General features: G+C 31.6%; 1 protein-coding gene across 3 annotated transcripts; it reads left to right on the plus strand.

The window, feature by feature from the left end:
* Window positions 1-85: 85 nt before the first annotated feature.
* On the plus strand, window positions 86-27,440 carry LOC134699304 (centriolin-like). Of its 3 annotated transcripts, none has more exons than XM_063560915.1 (23): window positions 86-167; window positions 2,423-2,515; window positions 3,061-3,221; window positions 4,330-4,438; window positions 4,973-5,890; window positions 6,657-6,901; window positions 7,254-7,479; window positions 8,478-8,687; window positions 9,994-10,137; window positions 12,705-12,797; window positions 13,414-13,548; window positions 14,788-14,881; window positions 15,188-15,335; window positions 16,168-16,230; window positions 17,170-17,365; window positions 17,894-17,934; window positions 20,356-20,527; window positions 21,337-21,914; window positions 22,392-22,572; window positions 22,965-23,129; window positions 24,214-24,288; window positions 25,089-25,169; window positions 26,153-27,440. In XM_063560915.1, exons 2-23 carry the CDS (start codon window positions 2,474-2,476, stop codon window positions 26,276-26,278), a joined length of 4,203 nt encoding a protein of 1,400 aa, XP_063416985.1. In that variant the 5' UTR covers window positions 86-167; window positions 2,423-2,473; the 3' UTR covers window positions 26,279-27,440. The 3 variants fall into 3 exon arrangements, with proteins under 3 accessions (XP_063416985.1, XP_063416986.1, XP_063416987.1); XM_063560916.1 differs by having other exon boundaries at window positions 92-189; XM_063560917.1 differs by having other exon boundaries at window positions 100-150.
* The last annotated feature ends 317 nt before the right edge of the window (window positions 27,441-27,757 follow it).

A 27,757-nucleotide genomic window follows, 5' to 3' on the forward strand; every position in this document is an offset into this window, starting at 1 on the left:
ATTTGATATTTTCATAATGAAATATGATTTCAGAAATAAAATTCAAGACTGTGGAAGTAAAGTTTAATTTTTACCAAACTGAGATTTTTCTATTGACCAATCAAAATTTCGCACCAAATTTTAAACAAGCGGAAACATTCACACGAAAACGTAAACACATGAAACAGGTCGATAATTTCCCAGTTTGTGGTAAAATAGAAACTTAGCACAAATAATCTGTTAAAATGGATTAATGCTGATAATGAATTATAAGTGATATAAGCCCACATGTTGCGAAAGAGTGATTGGAAAAGCCTGTCATGCACCCCCCTTTATTAATAAATTTATTTTCAAATCATTTAAAACTATTTTTAATTTTCATATAACTATGTTAAACAAGTACTCATACCAATAATCTTACATCTTGTGGTCTCAACTCACTTGCCTTCTTGGTATCTTATTTCTTAAGATAGCTCAAGAGGTCTCATTGGAAAAAGGGGGGGGGGGGGTCCCGGATTCCGCATCCTGCTTACTGTTTTGTCAGATTCCTGTATCCCACTTACACTATGTACGTAAGCAATTCTCATTTTTTTGTCATTTCCCAGGTCCTGCTAGACCTCATTTCCTGTTTTCACGACACAATAATTTGACTTTCCCGATTCACGCTTACCAAAAATCGGCAATCCCACGTCACGCTTAGACCCCATTGAGACCCACATCTCAGGAACACATTTTATCATTTCTTGCTGACATGAGAATCTGTCCCACTTGAACTATTGACTTCATACAACAATCACTTTTCTATTTTGGCATATAAAGATATTTTGTATTATGATGTCAAATTTTACAGAAACCTGTGTGATGTCCATGCAGTTATCATTTGCACACAAATTTATAACAATTAGGTGTATGTAGTCTGATCTAGATATCAGGATTCCTGTGGAGGCATATGTATGAAAATCGATATAGTTGGCAGGTCTGCATGGTCTCTTTATGAAAAATTTTGCCCTTTATTTACCCTTACATGTATGTTTGCGCCACAACACAAAATATCTGTAAATCGAATTAAAAGTTTTCATAAACATGTATGTATGCATTTTATCACTGTAATACCCATAAATGAGCATGATGAGGATAGTTCGAGAAGTAAGTTCCCTATTATAAACTCGCAATCTATTGATTTACCCGTACATGTATGTTGGAATTTTGAAAATCAATCAGAACAATCACATCATTTTAAAACAAATAGACACTTGAACAATTGATAACAATCACTTTTCATTGCTTGCGTTAGATATTTTCCTCTATGACCTCAAATTTTTGCAGCCTCTTTAAACATTCATGAGGTCCGGAAATGATAGACAAATAGCCATAAGATGTATTCTGCTTGATGCTGTAAGGTATTTTTAAACAGTAAATAATTTCTTTCTTCATATTCATTCAATCATTGTACTACATATACTGATATATGTAGATTAATACATTTTTGGATTTGGTGGTGAGTGATTTTCTGATTTGGAAACATTCAGTTAAATGAATCCAATACAAAATCCCAAAAGAGATTACCTGCTGGTCTGTTCATATCCACCTGTTTGAATCATAGGTCAGTCTTATCAGGCATTTTCACTTCAGTGTACTAATTAAACTTTTATTTTATTTTGCAAACCTTGCATTTTGACATTCTTGAGTGGAGAAATATTGTAACATGCTTGATGTAGTACATCTTCGCTAGCCAAGGGTTACGATCCACTCCCGCTCTCTTCACCCTTGGCGGATTGAGCCAACATTTGTGATAACAATGTTGCGCCATCTATCGGAAGATAAAAATCACGCCAATTCTGAATACATTAGTCTTGACCAATGGTAGCACTTGAACTCTTCAATTTGGAGGTAAAAACACGGTAGCGTCTAGATTCTACACACTTGGTAAAGACGGAAATAGAAGCATACGTCAACATTCATGCATTTGTGCATGAAACATACACAGGAACTTCTATTTGTTGATTAAAAACATTCAAGTTTTCACTAAATATAGTCGTATGTTTAGGGATGGAAAGGCTTGTTACTCAAAAAACACGTGGCAATTGTTTACAAACACTTTCTACATTTACACGTGATCATGTTATAAGCGCATTTTGATTGGATGCAGTGAGTTTTGACTGCAACCAATAAAAATCCTTACCTTGTGTTTCCGAAATGTTATCTCAATCCGCCAAGGGTGAAGAGAGCGGGAGTGGATCGTAACCCTTGGCTAGCGAAGATGGATGTAGTACTACATGTATCTCTATGTAAGATATCAAACTTTATCATTATTGGAAAATCAATTCAAATTTCATATCATGTACATTGTATATGCATTATGCAGTTTTGCTGCATTATAAAATATTCAGCTATCAAAATTCCAATACTTTTATTCATGATGATGATGTTTTTTATTTTCCAGGTTTTGAGAATACTCAAATACTAGACAAAATGTTATGAAACTCTGAATATAATGGAATTACAAAATAAAGAAAATGTCTGCCAGTTTGAAAAGGTACTTATATTCATTTACAAGGCTCTGTATTTTTTTTCCGCCTTATTTCAGTCATTTTGAGATAACTTAAAAGTTGGTGCCCTTCTTCAAAAAATGATTGACAAAATCACATAACTCAGTATACTCATACTCGTAGCCTCAATGAACTTGTTTAACTGTTGCATTGCATTTGCTTCATGAATTTTCCCACCATATGTCCTAAAATTGTTCAGGGCAAGAGCTTATCGTTCAATAAGGGAAGGCAACAGTTTAAAAATGAAATAAATAATGACTCAAAACAATTAATTTCTCAGACATTGCCAACGTTTCTTTTGATTTTAACGACAAATTAAAATTGGAAGTTTTGCGAAATACTAAAACTAGCAATTCCAGACTCATTTCCTGGGATAAGTTTTGTTTATAGAATTCACCAGAAATCATCGACATTTTGATTTACCAAATACTAGCTTTTTCATTGCCTAAAGCCAATCAACCTTTTGTTTAATATTTAATTTAGATTAAACTTTTCTTTGTACATGTATGTCATTGATATATTACCTTTTTAGACTGTTATGGACGTACAGAAAATAACAAGGACTCCATTGAGGACACCTCTTCATGATGTCAAGAACCAGGATGTCATCAACAGAAGTTTAAAGAAGACAGTTATCAGTCATGTGATAGCTGCAGAACCTTCTTTGAGGACACCCACTAGAAAATCTTCCAAGTGTGTATTTAAAACACATTGATAACAGTATACCAAATGTGTCATAGAAAAAATGTAAAAAAATGGGGGATTATTGTAAAGTATTTTATCAAGTTACATGTCATGCATGTAATGAAAGTCACATAATTTAAGGAAAAGGGATGCTAATTATAAAAAAATAAGATGTGGTTTAATTGCTTAATGAGACAACTCTCCATCAACTCTAGATCTTCATAAGAGACCAAATGACACAGAAATTAACAACTATAGGTTACCATATGGCCTTCAACAATGAGAAAAGCCCATACCGCATAGTCAGCTCTATAAATAAAAGGGGCCGAAATGACAATTTTAAACAATTCAAACAAGAAAACTTACGGCCTTATTTATATTATATATACAAAAAATTAAAGAAAAACATATGTAACACATAAACAAACAAACTTCAAACTTCACATGGCATTCCAGTGATACTCGGCATATTCCGGAAAATACACTTCAATGCTACGTTTTCAGTGAAAACATTACAAAGTAGTGTACAAAACAATTATTTGAATACTGGAATGTATATTGTGTAAAATAATTAAATTAAATTAAATTTAAAAGAAAATTAAATTAAATAAATGCATTTTTTATAGTTTTTCTGAAACATGATTTAGAAAATTACTTTAAAAAAGTTGACTTTTCCATACAATGTTCATTATGTATGTTGTTGAATTATTTTTTTGTCGATTCGTCCATATAAAAATATGTTTTTTTTTTCTCTGTTGAGGAATTTGATAGAAAGATTTCATCTTGAATGTATCAAATTTTGGGTCCGACGTATGTGAACTTTTAACTCTTTCAACTTCTTTTCGGGAACCATGTAAAAGGATCAATATATGAATCTGTTATTTTCTCTACTGTTGAAGCATATGATAATAAGATCTTAACATGTCATTTTTCATATCGCATGTATAATCAGCCCTCGAGCCATGCGGCTCTTGGGCTGATATTGAACCTAGGGCTGATAATATATGCGATATGAAAAATGACATGTAATAATCTGATATTATCAAATGAAATATTCATTTTAAAATTTTACATTTTAGGTTTTTGATGATATTTTCTTCATGTCTTATTTTTGTAGAATAAGGCGGTCAATTCTTGTGTACCAGGACAAAGAGAACCAGCCTGAAGAAGAAATAAAGAAATTAGCTTTTAAGGAAGTGACAAAAGTCATCAATAATGCTCAGCATGTAAGTCATTAAAAGTCAGACTGGTACATCAAAGAATATTCAGGGAAATGTATAATGTGAGCTTGTATTATTGTATTAAATAACAAAATCTTAAAAGATTTACTCTTGCCATGTTTATGTTTCCTCTATAAGTGAAGGATCAGCAAAACTTGAAAAAGTCTATATCCATCTCTAAAAAAGTTGAATAAAAGTCTATCTTGACTTTATATATAGATATACACATAAGTGATCCATTTAATTTGTGGTTGAGTTTCAATCAAGTATAATTAAATTCTAACAGGCAAGTGATGAAGCTGGTGTTTGTAGTGACTCTTTTACTGTACAAAGTTGTCATTATATGTAGAATTCTAATTGAAAACAAGCAGTATGTAAATACTATATAAAATTAGAAGTACATTTTTATCTGTATAACAAAGAATGAAAGATAATCATGATAATGTAGATAGTTGAACAATCACATTATGATCTTAACAAATCAACAACATATTTTCAAAATCGGGTTATTCTTTTTAAACTTTCCTATTTACCTTGCAGTTAATTTGTCCGCCTGTAGTTAATGTGGTACCAGCAACACCAATATGTAATAAAACAGTATCTTACAGTCCTGACAATATCAGAGATCTACAATTTGAGGATTGTCAAGTCACTGAAGATCTCAAATCAGCAGATAACGATCAGGAGATGTCAAGCAAAAGCAAGATATCTATTAACACACCACAACCAGTTAAGACAGATGAATCTGAGGAACAACAGCCAACAAAGATTGACAGTGATTTATATGCAGAAAACAATCATCAGATTATTGTTGGCAGTGACATTTTCATTGGTCATGAAGAAATTTATGGTGACGCCCACATTGACAGTTCAGGTGTATTATCTGAAACTACCAATGACTTAAGTAACACTGAGTTATCTCCCTTAGAAAGTTCTGCAACGGACCAGAATGGAAGTGTTATAGTTGGGAATGGAAGTGACCACACATATGCTGGGTTCTCATGTCACACATGTAGTGTCGATGACAGACATGATGTCAATGAGTGTGGTACTTCTCCAATGATGCCTGTATCTAAAATAAGTACAGAAACTTCTACTGAAATGCCATCTCTTCAGGAGACAGGTTGTTCACCTCTTGTTACAGAAACCAGAGACATTGGCTCTTTGGTGGAGATTAGCACACATGACATGGCTTGTTCACCCTGTCACACATGTAATGTGGAGCAGGAAACTATGACGGAACCTGTCACACCTGTCAAGCTACCTGAGATGTGTGATATATCAGTCCAGCATTTGATTGACACTGTAACAGCTGCATGTTCTCCTATACCATGTGACATGACATCTACAGCATGTTCTCCCATAAACAATCAGTTTACAGCTCACTATAGTGATGACAGTTGTTCTATTTCAACTATGACAAATGCTACACCTGTTAAACACGACATGGCATTACAGGTATTAATTGTTTTGAATTTTAAAAAAAAGTTTTTAAAAAAAAAAGTGTATGACAAATTAGGATATGATATATATCACAACATTTTATCATTTTAGTTATCCTTTTAAAGAATAAATATCTTCAGTGATATTGTTTGCCTTAAATTAGTGGAGAATAAAGGCTTTTTCCCCTGGAGAAAAATCCTAATTTGAAAAAAAAATGGCTGAAAATTATTCCCGAAAAGACCACATTTTCCCAAACAGTGCAGTCTTAGTAGTATTTGTGCATAAATTCAAAAGGAAAAACACTCATTTGAACATTTTTCATGCCCAAAATGACTATATGTGCAGATTTGAGGATCTATTTATGTATAATCACTGACTATAAGGGGTCTTATTTCAAAGCAAGAGTTGACTCTTGAAAGGGAGGGTGTAAGTTGAAGTTTCAGTCAAATTTGAGGTTTATTTTAAATTTCCCAATTTGATGAAAATGACGCATATTTTCCCAATAAAAAAGGGCAGAAGTAGTTTTGAAAAAAGCCAACAATATCACTGATCTTATAAAAAAATACGTCTGAAAAAGTTTTCTCCAAAAAAGAAAAAGAAGAAAAAAAAAGATGTTGACAAATGATTCCCATAAAAAACTTACAGCATTTGAAATTAAACTTGGGTTTCAAACATTTAAAAGTATGTTCCAATGTGAACACAGATACCTTCAAGCTCATCGGTAAATACAAAGATGTATTTATTTTTTTACATTTTGTATGATGTTTACTTCTGTTTTCAGGCAGTGCCAGATACAAGGTCTGTTTTATGTTCCCCTCTACATCCACTACAAACCAAGGACTGTGGAATATCAGCTACCTCCACACTGGCTGATGTGATGACCAACACGGTCCATGTGGAACAGATGGATCAAGGTGTGGATGTCCGTCCAATGATGAACACAGGGTCTACAATGACAGAATACCTCCTAGTAAACAGTGAAACATCAATGACACCTGTTAAACTTCTCAATAAGAAGGGACATAGGTAACAAATAAGCTAATAGAATCTGTTTTATAACTGGAAAACAGTGGTATTTTTATCAAATGAATGTGTATTGAATTATTAAATTATAACATCTGTAATGGTTACTTGCCAAATGGTTTACTTTGTGGCTTATCAAACAGGGTTTCACATTATAATTGACACATGGCACTAACAGTAGTTGTAAGTCGTACAAAGATGTATATCAAAAAGTAATTGGAGGCATTCCCAAGAATATTTATAGCATTGTTAATATTTGATGCAAAGTTATGTGCACAATTTTTACGTTATATAAAATAATAAAATAAACATGAAAATTGTATTGTATATAAGAAAAATACAACTTTATTTATAGGATTACTGCAGATGAGATCAGAAAGCAGCATCCTAGAATCTTGGCCAATAAACTAGACACTTATGCTTTGGAAGCTGAACGTTATAAATTAGATATAGGGAAAGTAGAAAAAGAAAGGGATCATTTAAAGTCTAGAATAACAGAACTTAAGGCAGTGATCAAAGAAAAACAGAAGATGATAAATGATAACCAAGGGAAAGTGGATCTGGAGAAAAAGAATTTGAAGGTATGTACATTTTATAATTGTGAAGTTTGCTTGATTTTTTTAAAGATTTTTATTTTGTTCAATAATATAAATTTTGTGGATCTATTTTACTTTGAAGTTCGAGTTATTATGAATTAAAAATTTCATACATAACTCTTCATGATAATTTAGCCTTATCTGAAATAAAGACCAGAAAACTAGATTGTGATCAAAATTAGGCCGAGAAAAAAAAGGTCTGAGTTTCTGATAACCCGACCGACCCTGTTTTTTAGCCCCGACCCTAACTTTTTTATTGGATCTTCCAAAAAAAAAATTGTATCAACCGACCCTGTTTTTGACACAGGCTTCTGATAGATGATTTAATATTTTGTCTCTCTTGCTTCTATTTGCATAGAAAGCCAGTAAAACATTTTATTAATGTCAAAAGGTATTCCAAATAGGTTAAAATCCAGGAAATTTGCACAGCAGGTGCTTCAAAAAAATTGCAAATGGCACACTTCCGGTTTTTGAAACAAATTACGGATCCGGACTTGGAAAAACGGTGATAATTTTCCGGATTTCATTTACGATGTCAAAAAAAAAAAAAAAAAGAATTCCGACCTACCGACCCTATTTTTCAAAATGATGTTACCGGAAACACATATCTTTCTTTTTTAAGCCTTACAAAAAATGCAATATTAATGCTTTAAAAAGCTATATGGGGAAACTACTTTGATTTACTGTGGATTCATTATTATTGGATAACAATTTTTGGGGGTTCATGGTAACAAGTAAACCACAATTCAAATATCCAACAAATGACAAATTGTCTATAGACTTTTTATGCAGAGAATGGCAAAACAAGGAATAAATATTCCACAAAATGCCATCTTTCCTGAATCCACAAAAATTGATACCCAAGAAAATAAACGATTCCACAGTGACCAATGGTTTCAAAGATATTCACTTCTAGATTTAAAAGTTTTTGTTCCACATTTATGATATTGTACTGATCTATTCTGATTATATACCCTTTTTAGGAAGATTATGAAGAAAAAATAGAAAACTTAACCAAAAGCCTTCAGGAAAGTGAACAGATAGTTAGAGATCAGAAAGAAGAGATAATTCAGTTGAATGCCAGATCTTCAACAGAAAAAGATGAATTTGTGTCAGAGATTGAAAGTCTAAAACTAAAGTGTAGTGAAATGGAAATACAATTGGCTGATTCTACACATATTAAAACCTTTGAGGTATCTATAACAGCAAAATTGCAGTCATCCTTAAATTTGTAATAAAACTTTTCAATAATTGTGTAGTACTGGAAGTTAAGCAATACACATTCAAACACATAGAAAATGTATCAAACTTTTAAAAAGTCATTCATATTTTTAAAATCTTGATGAACAAAAAGATTTGTGGTAATTTCCAATGGCTTGGGTTGTAATAATAATCCAAAATTCAAATAAACATATTCTGTTTAACAAAATTTTTATTCACCTAGCAGTACTCAGATTATAAAATAGTTTGATTCTCATAAAATAACTCAAAATATTTTAAAGAAGGGAGATAATTCAGGAATTTTGACCATTTGAACAACCTTTATAAATATAGAAAACAAAACAAAATATTTCACTGTTTTATAGTGTTTGCTTACTTAGATTCTAAATTTTGCAGCAGTCACATGTAGAATAACACAAGTGCTTTTTGTTTTTTTGGTGGAATTCATATGAGAAATAAATTACTAGAAATTTATATTTTCAAGGGAGATAATATACAGCTATTGCATTTAAAACCAAATTTCTTTAAAAAAAAAAAAAAAAAAAAAAATTAAAGAATATATGTAAGTCCAAATAATATAAATGAAAATGGACAAGCAAACAAAATAACATTCTAAATAAATTTGGAAATCAGTAAAAAAAATGTCAGCCAGTGGTTTTATGTTTGAAGATTAGTAGAATATAGGTATAACCTTTGTTTGTAAACATTTTACTGGAATTGTGTATACCATTAAAATGAAGGAAAAGACATATTATTTTCCCAAATTTTTATACAAAAATTGATCATGCAAATAAATACTATCAGAATTAAACTAAAAAAATAACATGTTGCATCATTACCTATTTTATATAAAGACAACAAGAATGTCATTTATGAAATATTTTTAGATTATCTCTGGTCATCTCAAAGAAATTGATTTTCTCACTTGAGCTGGGATAGCAAAAGCGAGAAAAGCAAGTGAGTTGAGATGACCACTGATAATCTGTTTATCACTATTTTACCTATGACAACATATTAATTTCATGTCAATTTCATTAGCAATGACAGGTGCCTCCTTAGTTTCTAGCGATAATTTTCCATCTCAAGTGAGTAACATGAAATGAAAAATTTTCACAAAAAAGAGATCAAAGGAAAAATGCACAAAATTGCTATAATATCTCTTTTACTACAAATAGCTGAATATTTATATTTGATATAAATGCTTTTGTTTTCTATGAAACTTAGTTTTTTAATGAATTAAATTATATTGCATTAATTGAATGATTTATATAATTATAGATTGCCACTTTAAAAGAAGAACTAGAAAAGAAACAGAATGACCATCAGATGAGAAGTGCACATAATCTGATCTTAGAATTACAGACTGAGTTAGTAGAGTATAAAGAACTAACAGATAGTCTCAAATTAGCAGAACAACTACAGGTATTTATTAGAATATTGTTTTATTGTTCTTGCTTATAAACGATGGTAAAATTCTGTCATCAGTTAATTATCAAATGTCTTTTTGAATGATTTAAAGAACACTTAGAATCAGTAACAGTTTAAAATTAATTGTCAAACTTTTTTCTCACCATATAATTAAATGTGTTTGAACTTTATGCAAAAAACAAACTAGAAAATAGTGTTCCTATATTTCATTTATTTACTTCATGTTTTGTTTTTAACTATGATGATTCATAGTCATATCATTAATTTATTTACTAAATATTCCCCCAACAGTGTGTCATCATCATTGAATTTCCATGACTAAGGGATCAAAAGTTCAATGTAGGATAAAAAACTTAATTCATATAGTTTTTTCACTGACCCCCTACCCCCCTCTTAAATTAATTTGGGGGAAATTGATTGAACAATAAGGATATATACCTTTTGATTTTTGATTTTCCTTTTTGAATTTTCCTCGGAGTTCGGTATTTTTGTGTTTTTACTTTTTATATATAAAAATCGATTTTATTTAACTAAAACTTGCAGCTATTTTAACCCGCACCCCTAAACTTTGTATTAAGTTTTTTTATCCTTCATTGATTTTTTTATGTCTTCCCTAAGGTGGTTAGGTTTCAATTTTTAACCAGATGCTCCGCAGGGCATAGCTTTATACGACCGCAGAGGTTGAACCCTGAACGGTTGGGGCAGGTATGGACACAACATTCAAGCTGGATTCCGCTCTAAATTTGGATTGTGATTAAATAGTTGACACAGCATAGGTTTCTGACACAGAATGAATGTATTCAAATGAACTTAAAATTTTTGTTTTCTCTTAGAGCAATTCACTATGCTGTTGAATATTAATCCTCTCAAAAAAATGTTTGAAGAAATTTTCTTTTTATTTATGAAATTTCAAATGAGAAAAATTGAACCCAATTTTTTAATCACATCCCCCTTTCCCTTATTCCAAAACTAATTTCAATTAAAATATTCTAATGGAGTTTGCAACAATTACTACTCATTTAAATACATCATAAAATATTAAGATGTAAAAAAACTGCTTGTTATCACTGAATGGTAAAGATTATTTAAATTTATCAGTTGGTAGTAAAAAGTGAATATACATTGTATATTGTATATAACAGATTTAAGTTGATTCTGGACAAAGAAAGATAACTCCAATTAAAAAAAATTCTTGCAGATATTTCTTGCTTACTATACTGGACAAAGAAAGATAACTCTTAATTAAAAAAAAAATTGCAATTTCACAATATTGTGAAATTAGATATTTCTTGCCATTGCACAATACTGTGCAATTGAAAAGACTTGCTATTGCACAATACTGTGCAATTGAAAAGACTTGCTATTGCACAATACTTAATATAATAATTTTAGATCCTGATTTGGACCAACTTGAAAACTGGGCCCATAATCAAAAATCTAAGTACATGTTTAGATTCAGCATATCAAAGAGGCCCAATAATTTAATTTTTGTTAAAATCAAACTTAGTTTAATTTTGGACCCTTTGCACTTTAATTTAGACCAATTTTAAAACTGGACCAAAAATTAAGAATCTACATACACAGTTAGATTTGGCATATCAAAGAACCCCAATTATTCAATTTTTGATGAAATCAAACAATGTTTAATTTTGGACCTCGATTTGGGCCAACTTGAAAACTGGGCCAATAATCAAAAATCTAAGTACATTTTTAGATTCAGCATATCAAAGAACCCCAAGGTTTCAATTTTTGTTAAAATCAAACTAAGTTTAATTTTGGACCCTTTGGACCTTAATGTAGACCAATTTGAAAACGGGACCAAAAATAAAGAACCTACATACACAGTTAGATTCGGCATATTAAAGAACCCCAATTATTCAATTTTGATGAAATCAAACAAAGTTTAATTTTGGTCCCTTTGGGCCCCTTTTTCCTTAACTGTTGGGACCAAAACTCCCAAAATCAATACCAACCTTCCTTTTGTGGTCATAAACATTGTGTTTAAATTTCATTGATTTCTATTTACTTTAACTAAAGTTATTGTGCGAAAACCAAGAATAATGCTTATTTGGGCCCTTTTTTGGCCCCTAATTCCTAAACTGTTGAAACCAAAACTCCCAAAATCAATCCCAACCTTTCTTTTGTGGTCATAAACCTTGTGTCAAAATTTCATAGATTTCTATTAACTTAAACTTAAGTTATAGTGCGAAAACCAAGAAAATGCTTATTTGGGCCCTTTTTGGCCCCTAATTCCTAAAATGTTGGGACCAAAACTCCCAAAATCAATACCAGCCTTCCTTTTATGGTCATAAACCTTGTGTTAAAATTTCATAGATTTCTATTCACTTTTACTAAAGTTAGAGTGCGAAAACTAAAAGTATTCGGACGACGACGACAACGACGACGACGCCAACGTGATAGCAATATACGACGAAAATTTTTTCAAAATTTTGCGGTCGTATAAAAATGAACCACATTCAATTTCTTTATGAAGGACAAATTCATTACAAACTGCCAGGTAGATAAAAAAAAACACTATCACCAGGTTTTCTATTTTTCAGAGTGAGATACAGAAAGTTGTGTCAGATAACTACACAAAAGTCAGGTCAGCAGCTGACAGATTGATGAACATGAAGAGAGGAGTAGATATACAGGTTAGTGTAGTAGACTTCTAAATATCAAGGGATAGGAAAAGTGCTGTTCTTTGACCACTGGTCAATAGATGTTAAGTTATTGATAGTATATTTAATTTGCTTTATCTCCTAAAATATAAATATGATATATTTATCACTTTTATTATGCCCCACCTACAATAGAAGAGGGGCATTATGTTTTCAGGTCTGTGCGTCATTTTGTTCGTCCATCCGTCCCTCTGTCCGTCTTCGTTCGTCTGTCTGTTACACTTCAGGTTAAAGATTTTGGTCATGGTAGTTTTTGATGATGTTGAAGTCCAATCAACTTGAAAATTAGTATGCATGTTCCCTTTGATAAGATCATTCTAATTTTCATGCCAAATTAGAGAATTTATTCCAATTTCACGGTCCAGTAAACATAGATAGTGCGAGTGGGGCATTCGTGTACTGTGGACACATTCTTGTTGATATTGATATGGAGTTCTTCATCCTCTAATTGCATGCAATTTCATAAAAATCTGTGAGGTAGGCCATTTACATACTAGTTTTCTAAACCTAAGGAACATAAGACAGCATGATGAACTTTAAATAAAACCAGAAAAATTTAAGAAATTAATAAAACCTTATTCTTTTATAGAGACTTGAAGTTATGCAAAAACAATGTGAAAATGAGAAAGAATGTGAGAGATTTTCTACAGAGAAGAAAGAAATGACTGAAAATTATAACAGTCTGAAGAGTACTCTAGAAACATCTAGGTCAAGTATGATGCAGGTAAAAAAAATTGATAAAAAAAAATTTGATTTGGGATTTTATGGCCCTGTTGACCTAGGATGGGTCATATAGTTTGACCCTTGTACGTCATTCAAAAAGTAATAAGAAGGAAGAAGATTTGGTATACTGTGAAAGTACTTTTATTCACGGGGTACCAGTTTTCGTGGATGACTCTATCCACGAATTTAAGTGTCCAACGAAATAAAACAACCATTGTCCAAACCAAGTTATGAAAGATCTCCATGTAGGTTTGACTACTGATATGATCTAACGAATGTATTGAATAACGCCAAATCGGAGAGTACTTTACCGGTAATAGCAGTTACAGAACTACACCTGCATGCAAGATTATACTCATTTAATCTTTAATAACCTACAACTGTATTTTTTTATCTTTTTAATTCTCATAAAAAATATTTTTGATAATGAAAGTCAGATTTCCGGTATTGATATGCCAGTATGATAAAGTGTTCATTTTATATCCTCATAGTTTTCGTACACATGGGAAATGATAATGTCATGCTGGGCTTGATTATGATAAATATCATTTGACAATTTAAGATACGTTTATAGCATTTGTTTATGTTGCTGTTTTCTTTAGGTGACATGTTTATGGCCTAATTAACAACTTGCATGGTCTTTAATCTGTTGATCACTTTATCTTGGGTTAATTACTAGGTCACTAGGATTTACACGGTCCAATGTTTACTTTGCAATTTCCTTCAATCCAGACTATTTGTAACCTTCGTGTCTAAAGGCTTTTTTCAATTTTTTTTTTTTAAGAAAACTAAAATCCACGAATTTAAAAACCCACGAACATGTAAATATTGCTCAAACCACGAAAATTGATACCCACGAATTAAAGTACTTTCACAGTAAGTGCCAATGAGACAACTCTTCCTCCAAGTCACAACTTGAAAAAGTAAACCATTATTGGAGCCTTGGCTCACTGAACAGCAACCTATAAAGGGCCCCCAAAATTGACTTAGTGTAAAAAAAATACTCATTTCAAATAGTTTGAATATTTTCATTTTATAAATGTAAAATCTTTAAGCTTGGCATATTTTATAAAAAATTAAGTGCAAGTAATAGATAATGCCCAAAAACATAATTAGTTAGTAGGCACAGCTACATAATCTAAATATGCAAAATTTATTTTGGTAAAGAAAATTGGTTCTAATGAATGTGAATTTATACATATACATGATGCATTATAATATGTCATCAATTTCTTTTCAGATTGAAACATTGTATGAGAGTACATCAGCGGATCTTTTAAGTGCTTCAAACCAAGTACAGATCTTGAGTAGAGAGTTGATGACCACAAGATCAGGTATGTTTACATCTTTTTGTGTTGGAAAGTAGGATTTAAGAAGGATTTATTTTGAAAATTAGAATAATCACATCAGTGGCTGCAATAAACTCATCTTCAACACCAAACTATGTAGGTAAATAACACATCTATGCATGAAAGTAGTCTTGGATATATGTATAATCTTATATTCATGCAACTTAATGTTAGTCTTTATAGTTTTAAAGCAAAGGTAGTTTGGAATTTATGTGTTCATTTTCCTGAACATGGTTATAAACCACATATATCATGCTTGACCCTAAATTTTGTTGTAATTTTGGATAACAGCATTAGAAGAAGCCAACCAGGTAAAACAGTCACTAGTAGAACAGGTAGATGACTTACAAGAGAACGACAAGGCTGCAGTCCAGGAAATATCAAATCTCAGGCACATCAATGAAGCTCAAGAAAATGAATATCAAGACTTCAAGAAATGGTTTGTTTTGTAGTATTTATGCCCCACTTAACTCTTTCCTCCATAATGACGCTTTTTGAAGCCACCCCCTTTACTCCATAATGACACCTTTTGACACCTGTGTAGTAACTCAGTTGAAACACTTTGACAACAGAGTGTCTGTAGGAGACTTAATAAAATTTGTATTCAATGTGAAAAGGACTATCATAGGAATGTCAGACTTAAATTTATTTGATGAATTATTTGTTTTTCACAATGCATTAAAACTTCAAGTATAGTTTCAGCATTTTATTGAAAAATCCTATGCGAATCAGGTATGCCAAAAGAAATATTCAATGGAGGAAAGGGTTAAGAGCATAATGTTTTTGGTCAGTGAGTCTATTTGTTAGTCTGTTATAGCTAAGGCCCTGCTGGCCAGCTATGTATAATTTTCTATGGTGGTGGTATCTTTCTTGCCGCAGTTGATAAACACACCTAGATTTACATTTATGCAAGTTAAAATCAATCTTGAAGAAAAAGTCGGACTGCACAAAAAAAAATAAGTCCAAATTACAAAATCACATTATTTGCTCAAATAAATAGCCTCTTAAATTTGTAGAAAAGAATAATAAATCTTGGACCAAATGGTCATTAATTTTTTTTAAGAGTTGTTAGTCCCAGATAATGTCTGCATCAGCATGGTGTTTATAAATTGAAATAAAGAGCAGGCATCAATATTATATTTATAATGCCCACATGCATTATCATAATAATGCCTGAATCAGTTTCTGACTGTAGATTGAAAATAACACATGATTATTTTACACAAGAAGAAAATAGAAATAGATCTAATATGACACAATATATTTTGTAGGTCAAATGACAATGAAAGGAAATTAGCTGGAAAAATAGTAATGTTCCAAGAGGAAAAAGAGAGGTAAGATTATAGTTTGTTATTAGTATTTAATAAAGTACTGTGGATTCATTAATTTAGGTGGGTATCAATTTTCATGGATTCAGGAAAACTTGCATTTTTCTTGGATATTTGATTGTGTGGTTTGCCAATCTTTGCAAACAAAGCCTATAGAAATTTGTAATTTGTTGAATATTTGAAATTGTGGTTCAACTGTACCCACGAAACCCTAAAAAATTGGTATCCAATGAATAATAATGAATCCCTATTAAGTGAGAATGTTCAGTCACTTTTGCAACAATGTAATTTGATTTCATTTAAAAATATTGGTGTTCAACTGTTTAATTCTTCCCTTTGCATTGGTTAATAGTTTTTTAAAATAAGAATATTGTCAGATATTGTGGAACTCCATGATCAGAAGCATGGTAAAGATAACATAACAGGCAATAATAATGGAACTTTAATTGATGAAACACATGAAGTTAGTAATCAGGTAACAGTGCATGTCTTTTGTCAGGATAAATGATTAGACTGACAGCAAGATTGTTCATGATGGAAAAATTCAATTCAGTCCAAAGACAACTTGGACACTATATAAAAAATGGCTTTACATTTAAACTTTTGTATCTGTGAGATAATCAAAATTAAGTGAGAATTTTTATATAAGTTGTTCATAAGTTACATGTCAACACTTTCCAATTTGCACATTTGTATAAGGTTCCATTACGGCATTAGAGATTCCCCAAAATCAAAAGTTCTGACTAATTTTATTTGGAATTGGTCTGTTGTCTACTGATGATGATTTTAAGGACTCATTTACACTAATAAAAGAAGATGAGGTGTGATTGCCAATGAGACAACTCTCCACAAGTGACCAAATGACATAGTAATTAAAAGTTATAGGTCAATGTATGGCCTTCAACAATTAGGAATGCTCATATTGTTTACTTCTCTGTTTGACAGATTAGAGTTACTATCAGTAAACCTCCAGAGGACAGTGGACTCATTAAATGAAGACATAGATACTTTAGAGAATGATCTGTTTTCTACCAGAGAATTTTCATCAGAGCAAGCTTCCAGACTTGTCAAACTAGATGAAGACTTATCCCTGGCAAACCAAGAACTGAGTCATACCAGACTAGAAAATATGGAATTTAGAGTAAGTATTTGACTATTTCCTGCTGGTAGTGAATTTCGAAGTAAATTAACCAGTTTAGATATGGATATTGAAACTGAAATAAGGGTCAACTTATGAAAATATGGAGATGTGGTTTAATTTGGCAATGAGAAAACTTTCCACTCAAAAACAAATGAAATGGATGATAGCTATATCTTCTTCACTGCAATATAGATTCACCTTTGATTAGTATAATATTAAGATTACACTATATAGAACATATTAGGAATATTGACACAAGTCTTTTAAAATTCCTTCTTTGTGTTTATGATATTGTTTATATTTAGCAGTTCTAATCCTGTTTGACCTAAAGCTGCAAGAGGCTAGTTATAATAATGATATTCAATAAAAAAAAAGTGTTACCATCACATAAAAAAGCAAATTTAAGTAAATTGGGAAAACATCAGGAAACTTTGGAAAACATGGTAAGAATGTAAACATGGATACAACGAATAAACGGATATCGCCAAACTTTGATATACAATGTATTTGTAAATATTTTTTCTTTAGGATAGTTTGGCTGTGTTCAGAGGAAATCAGGACTATTTGCAGTAAGTTTTAGATAAATGTGACGGTTTATTATGATTCAATTTTAATATGTAAGATTGGGAGAAATCACTTATCATTGGCTCATTATAATAATGTGCTCTTCATGGTGTAAAGATCATAAGCAATGCAATATTTTCTTAGTTTTGTCACCTCATTTATATAATTTTACTACAGACCAATTTCTTTGCTTTCGTAATTTCACAAAAATCAAGACGAAAAGTAGTGGTTCACACACACCTATACAGGAACCTCTAATATTTACACTTATCAGACACTTCTACTCACTTGTAATATATTTCCTTTGATATTGTTGACTGATGTTATTTTCAGTATTGCAATGGTGAGTTCTGCAACCAAAAAAACAGACATTATAAAAAGGAGATTCAGTTTGACAACCAATGTCAAACTCTGAAGAACCGAGTCCTTACTGGTACTTTGAGAATATGGTGGGGTTCAACAATTTTTTGGTGCCCTACCCTCCTCTTTTTTCTGGGACAATGGTGTTACATGTACAACACAACATGAAAACAAAACAAAAATCTGTTTGAAAGTGTGTGACTAGTAAGATTGGCTCTTAGCATAAAAAACAAACCTACCAAAAAACTTTTATGAATGGTAAAGACAACTACTTAAGAGAAACAACAGATGAGCACTATAAGAGTATAAATTTAATCAAGAGAAAACCATGAAGAGCAGAAAGTTTGACAGTATTACTTATATCAAAAGTTTAAAAAAAAAAAGGGGCACTCACTCTACCTACAAAACAAGAAAGCCATACCAGTATAAAACAAACATTTATTTGAACATGTATTACCCTTGAATGGCATTGGTATTCAAACAGCCATCTGTTTAAATGTGTTCAACAGCTGATAAAGTGAATTAAATATTTTCAAGGGTTCTATAATTATACCCACGCTTTAAAACCCCGCTTTAAAAAAGGGGGGGTATACTGTTTTACCTCTGTCTGTCCGTCCGTCAGTCAGTCCGTCCCATGAAACTTTCGTCACATTTTTCGCAGGAACTACAATACAAGGATTTCTGAAATTTGGTTTCAGGGTTTATCTAAGTCAGCTATACCGTGTGATGCGTTTTCAGATTGATCACTTGACAACTTCCTGTTTACCGAACACTTATATGATTTTACACATGATAGCCAAGTTGAAAATTTTTGTCACATTTTTCTCACCAACTACAATACAAGGATTTCTGAAATTTGGTTTCAGGGTTTATCTAAGTCAGCTATACCATGTGATGCGTTTTCAGATTGATTACTTGACAACTTCCTGTTGACCGAACACTTGTATGATTTTACACATGATAGCCAAGTTGAAAATTTTTCGTCACATTTTTCTCAGGAATTACAATACAAGGATTTCTGAAATTTGGTTTCAGGGTTTATCTAAGTCAGCTATACTGTGTGATGCTTTTTCAGATTCATCACTCGACAACTTCCTGTTTACCGAACACTTGTATGATTTTACATATGATAGCCAAGTTGAAAATTTTTGGTCACATTTTTCTCACCAACTACAATACAAGGATTTCTGAAATTTGGTTTCAGGGTTTATCTAAGTCAGCTATACCCTGTGATGCGTTTTCAGATTGATCACTTGACAACTTCCTGTTTACCGAACACTTGTATGATTTTACACATGATAGCCAAGTTGAAAATTTTCGTCACATTTTTCTCACCAACTACAATACAAGGATTTCTGAAATTTGGTTTCAGGGTTTAAATAAGTCAGCTATAACGTGTGATGCGTTTTCAGATTGATCACTTGACAACTTCCTGTTTACCGAACACTTGTATGATTTTACACATGATAGCCAAGTTGAAAATTTTTCGTCACATTTTTCTCTTGAACTACAATACAAGGATTTCTGAAATTTGGTTTCAGGGTTTATCTAAGTCAGCTATACCGTGTGATGCGTTTTCAGATTGATCACTTGACAACTTCCTGTTTACCGAACACTTGTATGATTTTACACATGATAACCAAGTTGAAAATTTTCGTCACATTTTTCTCAGGAACTACAATATAAGGATTTCTGAAATTTGGTTTCAGGATTTATATAAGTCAGCTATACTGTGTGATGCGTTTTCAGATTCATCACTCAACAACTTCCTGTTTACCGAACACTTGCATATTTTTACACTATTAATATTATCCACTTGCGGCGGGGGTATCATCAGTGAGCAGTAGCTCACAGTTTCACTTGTTTGTTATATCATTCATTGGAAGTTGTGTGTTGATAACCTATTTTTAAATGAGTTTTCTAGTAAAATCAAAAATCTTATTTAAAAACTCCTTCTCGGTTGTCTGTTCAAACCAGAATAGGTTTTCTAGCTGTATGAATTTAAAATGTAAACTGTTTACTAAAAAAATCTTATTATTCTAGTTGGTACTTTTGTGTCATTGTAGACAGGGTATTGATCTAGCAGAGAGTGAGCTCCAGAGAAAGTCCTCAGAACTTGAGACACGGAAGGCTGAGCTAAGGGAGAGCACTTTCTTATTAGTGGAGCTAGAAAACAAAATGGCTAGTTTGTTACAAGGTTTGAGGAGCAGAGCAGGACTTGATAGATCACATATAAATGTATGAATGATTTTATTTGTTTTAATGATACATAAGCTATGAAGTTGTTCACATATAATCATATACATTTAATACACTGGAAGAAGGAAAGAAGTAAAAATATGTCCAAGCAATTTTATTCACATTCGGAGGTTTTAGTATGGTGACAATTAATCATTTAGCTGAAACTCTTTAATTTGGAAAAGGCTGACTCAACTTTTACCTTATATTTGCATATATATATTATTTAGGTCTCAAATCAATACAAATGAAATCAAGAATCTGCTTAAATTTTGGTAAATTACCTTTTTGTATGGTATTAAGGTGGTACCTAACACTTGCACTAAAATTAATTTGGCTCGTTTAATTTTCATAAAATTTTGTCAAAGTACTTACTTAAACCCTTTAACAAAAATATAAAAAAAAATCAAAAAATTTGAACCAACTGTTTTGTCAGAAAAATTACACTGGTTTTAAAGCAGTTTGACAAACACCAATTTTGATCATTGAGAAGCTTAACATTCCTTTTACAACACAACATAATTAAAACATTTAGCTGACTTAACAGAGTTATTTCCCTCTAGTGTTAGGTACCACCTTAAGTCTTATGTGAAAAAATAAAAGGGTGTTATGGAGTAAAATATTTTACCTTGTATGGTATAAAGGAAAAACACCCAAGGAGTCCAAACAGACAGAAATTACAAAACCTTACCTAAGTACATCCTTAAGATCACTGTTTAAAAAAACCACCTGATCTACTAACAAATAAAATTTCCACAATGACATAAAGACATGTACTTGTAAAATATACAAGATATTTTTTATTTTAGTCAAGTCCACTAACCAGCTGTATGAAACCAAGATTAAAACCATCAGCTAAGAAGTCTGCAAGGAAGACACTAACAAACAATATATCAGACTCTTGTCGTAAAACCCAGGATCGATCATTCTTATCTATGGTAATTAAAGCAGCAGAAGGCCAGAGTGACAGTGAATATGAATCTTGTAAATCTAGTCCCAGTGACAAATCATCTAGGAGTATCTCACCCTACATAGATGGCGTCACTCCGTTCGATAAAATGTCCACTATTTGTGAAAAACTGAAAGACAGAGACTCCATTGAGGAAAGTCCTGGTGCTCAGAGTAGGGATAGATTGGGTTTTTCTAAGAGAGATAGTGCCTTTGCCCCAGTAAGAACTGGGACAAGTGTAATTAAATCCAAGTCTGGTCCATTAGATTCTACGATGAAGAATATCAGTGTTATGTCACAGTCACAGTTAGAGGATACAAACCTTAGGTTGGCTGAACAGATAGAATGTATTGGGGAAACATTTAGTGAAATTATTAGATGTGCTAGCATCATAGAAAAGGCTTCAAGGCTTTCTATCGATGATTTACAATTAGAAAAGTAAGTTCAACTTTTACATGTCATGCATGTGATTTGCCATGTAGATGTAATAATCATAATAACTTTTAAAAATATGAATAACTTATCATGACTTATGCATTAAGACTCACACTTTTTGCACATACTTATTTTCTGAGATAATGTTCTTGTCTTTGCACATAAAAAATATATATTATTCAGAAAATGATTTTGTAAATGGGAAGATATGGTACGGTGTCAAATGAAACCAAGGGTAGGGATGTGAATACTTAAGGTCAACAATTACTTATAGCCTTAAATAATCATAAAAACCTGTACACTATAGTTAGATGTAAAAGGCCCTGAGATAACAAAATGTAAAACTATTCCATAGGGAACAAATAATCACTAGGTCAGATTGATTCAAATTATTATAAAAAAAATTGCATGCTAAAAATATTGCTGTATGTTAAATGATCTTCAGCTTTTCTGTATTGATTTTTTTTGGGTTATTTACAGTAAAGAATTATGTGAACAATTAGATATATGCCAAACATCAGAACAGAGAACAAAAGAAGAATTGTCCTTGAAGAAAAGTCAACTTACTGAAGCACAGGCAAACATCTCCACACTGACAGACAATATTACAAGTCTCTCTGACAAGATAGGATTCTATGTAAAGCAGGAGGCAGAAATTAGTGTAGGTTTATAATATCCTGATAATGAAGGGGTTATATTAAAAAAATGTTATTAAAAAATAACAAATATTAACTTTTTTTATGATGATCTTATCCTCTTAATTTCTTTTTCACTTCACTGATTTATTTAAACATTCAAGTCTTACTTTTTCAAGAATGACTTCTAATTCATGTAATTATTGAACATGGTGTAAAGGAGCATTTCAGAGAATAGAATTTTAGTTTTTATTAATATTCATTTCTGTTGTATTATCGTCCAATTCCAGTTTTCTGATTAGATTACATTTGCTAAATGACAATTATAATTTGAAAAGGGTATACCATGTTGTACATAATTTCCTATTAATATTAGTTTTGTCAGACAATATATGTATACTAATTAATCTATTTTTAGTATTTGAAATCCAACCTCTCTAATGCCAAGTCACAGATAGAACAGCTAGAGGCAGAAAAACAGATCTTATCTTCTCAGTTGAAGGCTGTACTAGCAGGTGTGACAGGAGAACCTACTGGCAACTTTGCTAAATACCACAATGATATAACTACTCTTAAACTGAAGGTAAACATAAGTAATCAGTAGCTAAATACCTTAACCATGTAACTACACAAAAACTGCAAGTCAACAAAAATATCCAGTAGCTACTGTCAGATGTGTTAAGGATAAAAAAATAAAAATTGGTGGATTGAGGAAAATTTGTAGTTCTTGGATATTAAAATAATTTCATGGTCTTGTCCAATTTTGCATACACGCCTTTAGAAAATGTGTTATTTGTTGAAAATTTTATTCGTAAATCCATGAAGATTGGTATCCAACAAATAATAATGAATCCACAGTAGATTACAGCACAGCAACAAGTGTGTTACAATATTTCTCCACTCGAGACAGTTAATTTTTTTTAACATTTTAACATTTAAAGCGTGAGGCTTGCCAAACTTTTTAATAGACATTTAACTATTGAGAGTGGCGAAATATTGCTATACACAAGTTACAGTGGTGGAATCTGTTTCTATAATGACTTTTATCCTCCCCTTTCAAAGATTTTGAGAAAGTGGTTGTCTTTATATGTGACATTCAGTCATGATCGCACTTTTTTTATGACTTCACAATAGGAAAATTCTGAGTAAACCAAAAAAATCTGATGTCATAATTAAAGTTGGAATGATCAATTGCCGAGAACAGATATTTCACAACTGAGGAAAATATATTTCTCACATCAATCAAATGTTGTCAAAGTTAGCAAATGTTAAAAGCTTAAAATCTTAACAAGACTGTAATTAGTAATACTTTTTGGGGTATGAGCAGTAAACAATTATATATGGTTTATATAAATGGAAAGATAATCTTCTGTATTGAAATGGAAATAAAAGTATTGCATATGAATGCTTTTGACAAAAAGCAAATAAAGTTTTGGTATATGATTGTCAAATTATCCATCAAAGACAAAGTAAATAGACATAAAATAAATGTCCATCTTGGTTTAAAAAAAAATCAACACAAAAACAACTACTAAGTAAAAACCTGATATAAAATTCAATAATTTTTTGGAATTGATATTTTCAAACATATATTCTTAACTGCTTTAGAAATACAAAACAATAATATCTATGAAATGAAGATGAAAATTATATTTAATTTATTTCAGATTCAGAAACTAAAAGAAAAGGTGAAACAAGGGGAAGAATACCATGAAACGCTAGCTATAAAGGCTTCTAAGAGGGTAAGGTGAAACAGAAAATATCATGCATCTGCTTTAAAGCATAGATATATTAAATGTATTTCCTACAGTCAAAAGTGACAATTAAAATTGTAAATGGAAATGGGGAATATGTCAAAGAGACAATCTGACCAAAGAGTTATACATCTAGTGGGAGGTGTATACTTCAATGACATTGTCTGTCTATTCATACTTTTAACGTTTTGTCACATATTTCTCAGCTTTTTATCTCATCACTTGGTGTCCAGAGTCTGGCTTCGTTAACTTTTACAAAAATCTTCTCCTCTGAAACTACTGGTCCAAATTAGACTAAACTTTGCCACAATCATCATTAGGGTATCAAGTTCAAAAGATGTGTCCCGTGACCCGGCCAACCGGCCAACTAATCAAGATGGCTGCCATGGCTTAAAATGGAACATTGAGATAAAATGTAGATTTTGGCTTATATCTCTGAAACCAAAGCATTCAGCTGGCCCCAAAACAATTATGTGCACTATTTCAGTGAAAATGGATGTCATACTAAAACTTCAAAACAAAGGAACATACAGGACAAAGTGAGGCAAGAGGCTCCGGACTTGGGATAGGCAGAAACAACTTGTTTAGTGAGATCTTAACCCTTCCCCTATACCTTTAGCCAATGTAAAAAAAAAATCAAAGCAAAACCCACAGTAAAACACAGTTTAAATGAAGTTTGAGTCCAATTTTAGAAAAGGTAACAACAGAAACTAGGCAAAATTACAATGATACATAAATAGGAACACCTTGCAAATTCTTGTTATTAATAGCAAAGTTCATGTTTTTAGATAAAAACTTTAGATGAAAATTGGAAGAAAGCTGAAGAGGAAGTGTACAAGTTTGATCAGCTAGTGGATACAATCAGGGAGGTAAGTCAAAATAGGAAGTGTACATGTTTGATCAGCTAGTGGATACAACCAGGGAGATAAATCAACATAGGAAGTGTACAAGTTTGATCAGTAAGTGGATACAATCAGGGAGGTAAGTCAAAAGAGGAAGTGTACAAGTTTGATCAATTAGTGGATACAATCAGGGAGGTAAGTCAAAATAGGAAGTGTACATGTTTGATCAGCTAGTGGATACAACCAGGGAGATAAATCAACATAGGAAGTGTACAAGTTTGATCAGTTGGTGAATACAATCAGGAAGGTAAGTCAAAAGAGGAAGTGTATACGTTTGATCAATTAGTGGATACAATCAGGAAGGTAAGTCAAAAGAGGAAGTGTACAAGTTTGATCAATTAGTGGATACAATCAGGGAGGTAAGTCCAAATATAAACTGTACAAGATTAATGAGGGAGGTAAGTCAAAATATAAACAGTAAAAGCTTGATTATTTAGTGGACACAATCAGGGAGGTAAGTCAAAAGAGGAAGTATACAATTTTGATCAGTAATTTGATACAATTAGGGAGGCAAGCTAAAATATAAAGTGTACATGTTTGATCAACTAGTTGATGTAATAAGGTAGGTTATTCAAAATAGGAAATGTACAAGTTTGATCATTTAGATTTCCTATACCTAAAATTGACAAATCCACTTCCTTCTCATGGCAGCTTGGCATATTCAACCAAGATTGCAGCAATCATTCCAATGGACATGAAATTAAGCACTTGTTATTATAATTATTTGTCTTTATTTTTTGGGGGGTTTCCAATCTTTCAGCTTGGAAGACTCACATTTTCTTAAAAAAAAGTTTTATATTTTCCAACAGTGTAGGTTTAATGTACAAAAGATTGAATTGTGTGTTAAATACATCATTCGTTGTAATTTCTTTGGTACAAAATATTTTCATGAAATTTAGTTGTAGTCTTTTTACAATTTCAAAACATTTCATTTTGTTTTTATTTTCCAGACATTAATAAACTCAGGATTGATACCAAAGCACAAGGAACCATTAGCACGTATTATAAGAATGATTGATGGATTTGAAAGTGTGCAACCCAAACCATTGAAGCCAGTAAAGACAGCTCTATGGTAGTACAGTTATCAAAAAACTGTATAAAGCCAAAAACAATATATACCTCAGATCATTTAAATTTACTACATCAGTATAGTTTTTGTAATTCCGAAATGCTTTGAGCATTATTAAGGTGAAAGTACTTATTTGATAGTTACATGAAATTGAAGGACATAATTTTTCTTGGTTAGAATTATTTTCTGACACAAAACGAACATTCAGAAATTAGAAATTTTATATTTTTTGTAATTTTAAAATGTAAATTTGCAAAGGGTTTGTTATGTTGATATAATTTTAAATGACTTTTTTTAATATCTGAAATTTTACGAGTACATCACTTGTAACACTAAGACCATCACTTGGTTGGGTTTTAGTCTCTTTGACACATTCCCTAATTTCCTTTCTCAATTTTATTCCTTTATTATGTACACAGTTTATATTATAACTTACTATAAAGGATGTATTGCACTTTTATTAAAACATTAGTTTTGGTGCTATTCACAAAAGGTAGCTTGAACAATTACAGGAACTAATCAATTGAAATTTTGTGCATTGTGGGATTAAGTTTTGCATGTTTCATTGGAGTTACAAATTAGTATAGTTTTTATACAAATTAACAAGATTATGTTATTGTTTAGAAATGCTTGTCACTGTTCAAATTTTTAATTTTTGTTGAATTGAGGGACACAATTGATTTCTTGGTGACAAACAGGAAATCTAATCTAGTCATTTAACATGTTTGAATAAAGAGTTCTGCAGTGATCCGAAAAAATGGCACATAAAATACTTCAAATGTTATGTAACTATAAAGTTTAAAATATTCAGTGAAATATATCATTGGAAAAACCTTAGGATTGATATATGGAATTCAGGGAAGGCCAGAGTAGCACCTATATTATAGAAACAATTTTGAATTGGTATGTATTTCAAAGTTAGACAATCCAACATAGTGCAAGTTATCTTCCCTTGGTTCAATGTCTTTTTAAGGAAAAGTCCTCACTCCATATATCCTTGTAAAGTTGATGATTTCCATTTCAATCTACACATCCTTGTACTTCAAGCTATAAATGAAAGTAATATAATATTTATTACAGCAGATTTTAATGAGTATGTAGCTTAAGGTAATATCTTAAGTTAGATTGTTTGCTCGCTGAACTGTGAAGTCATTGTTGGTAAGGTATGTTACCCTCCTTTCGAAGTAGCCTAGTCCTACAGACAGATAGGATTGGTTATCTGTCGGACTAGTATACTCTTAAAGTAGGGCAGTTTACCTAACCAAACAATGACTTCACAGTTCAGCTAGCAGCTACCTTTAGGTACAAACTCATTGAAATCAGCTGTAATAAAAACCAGCCCCCAAACAACATGTTTATTTATTTCTGTATTGACCCTTGTCATTTTATGTAAATATTTGAATACTATTTGTATTTAAGACTTTCTTCAACTTTCAGGCAGTATTTTCATATAAATTTAAATCTGTGAGTTATTTAAAAGTATTTA

This window comes from Mytilus trossulus, unplaced genomic scaffold (assembly GCF_036588685.1).
Source record: "Mytilus trossulus isolate FHL-02 unplaced genomic scaffold, PNRI_Mtr1.1.1.hap1 h1tg000050l__unscaffolded, whole genome shotgun sequence".
Taxonomy (NCBI): domain Eukaryota; kingdom Metazoa; phylum Mollusca; class Bivalvia; order Mytilida; family Mytilidae; genus Mytilus; species Mytilus trossulus.

Coding starts and splice junctions, on each gene's coding strand:
- LOC134699304 (XM_063560915.1), top strand. CDS start 2,474: ATGGAATTACAAAATAAAGAAAATGTCTGCCAGTTTGAAAAG. Junction 3,222..4,329: donor CCCACTAGAAAATCTTCCAA/GTGTGTATTTAA, acceptor TTATTTTTGTAG/AATAAGGCGGTCAATTCTTG. Junction 12,798..13,413: donor AGAGAGGAGTAGATATACAG/GTTAGTGTAGTA, acceptor ATTCTTTTATAG/AGACTTGAAGTTATGCAAAA.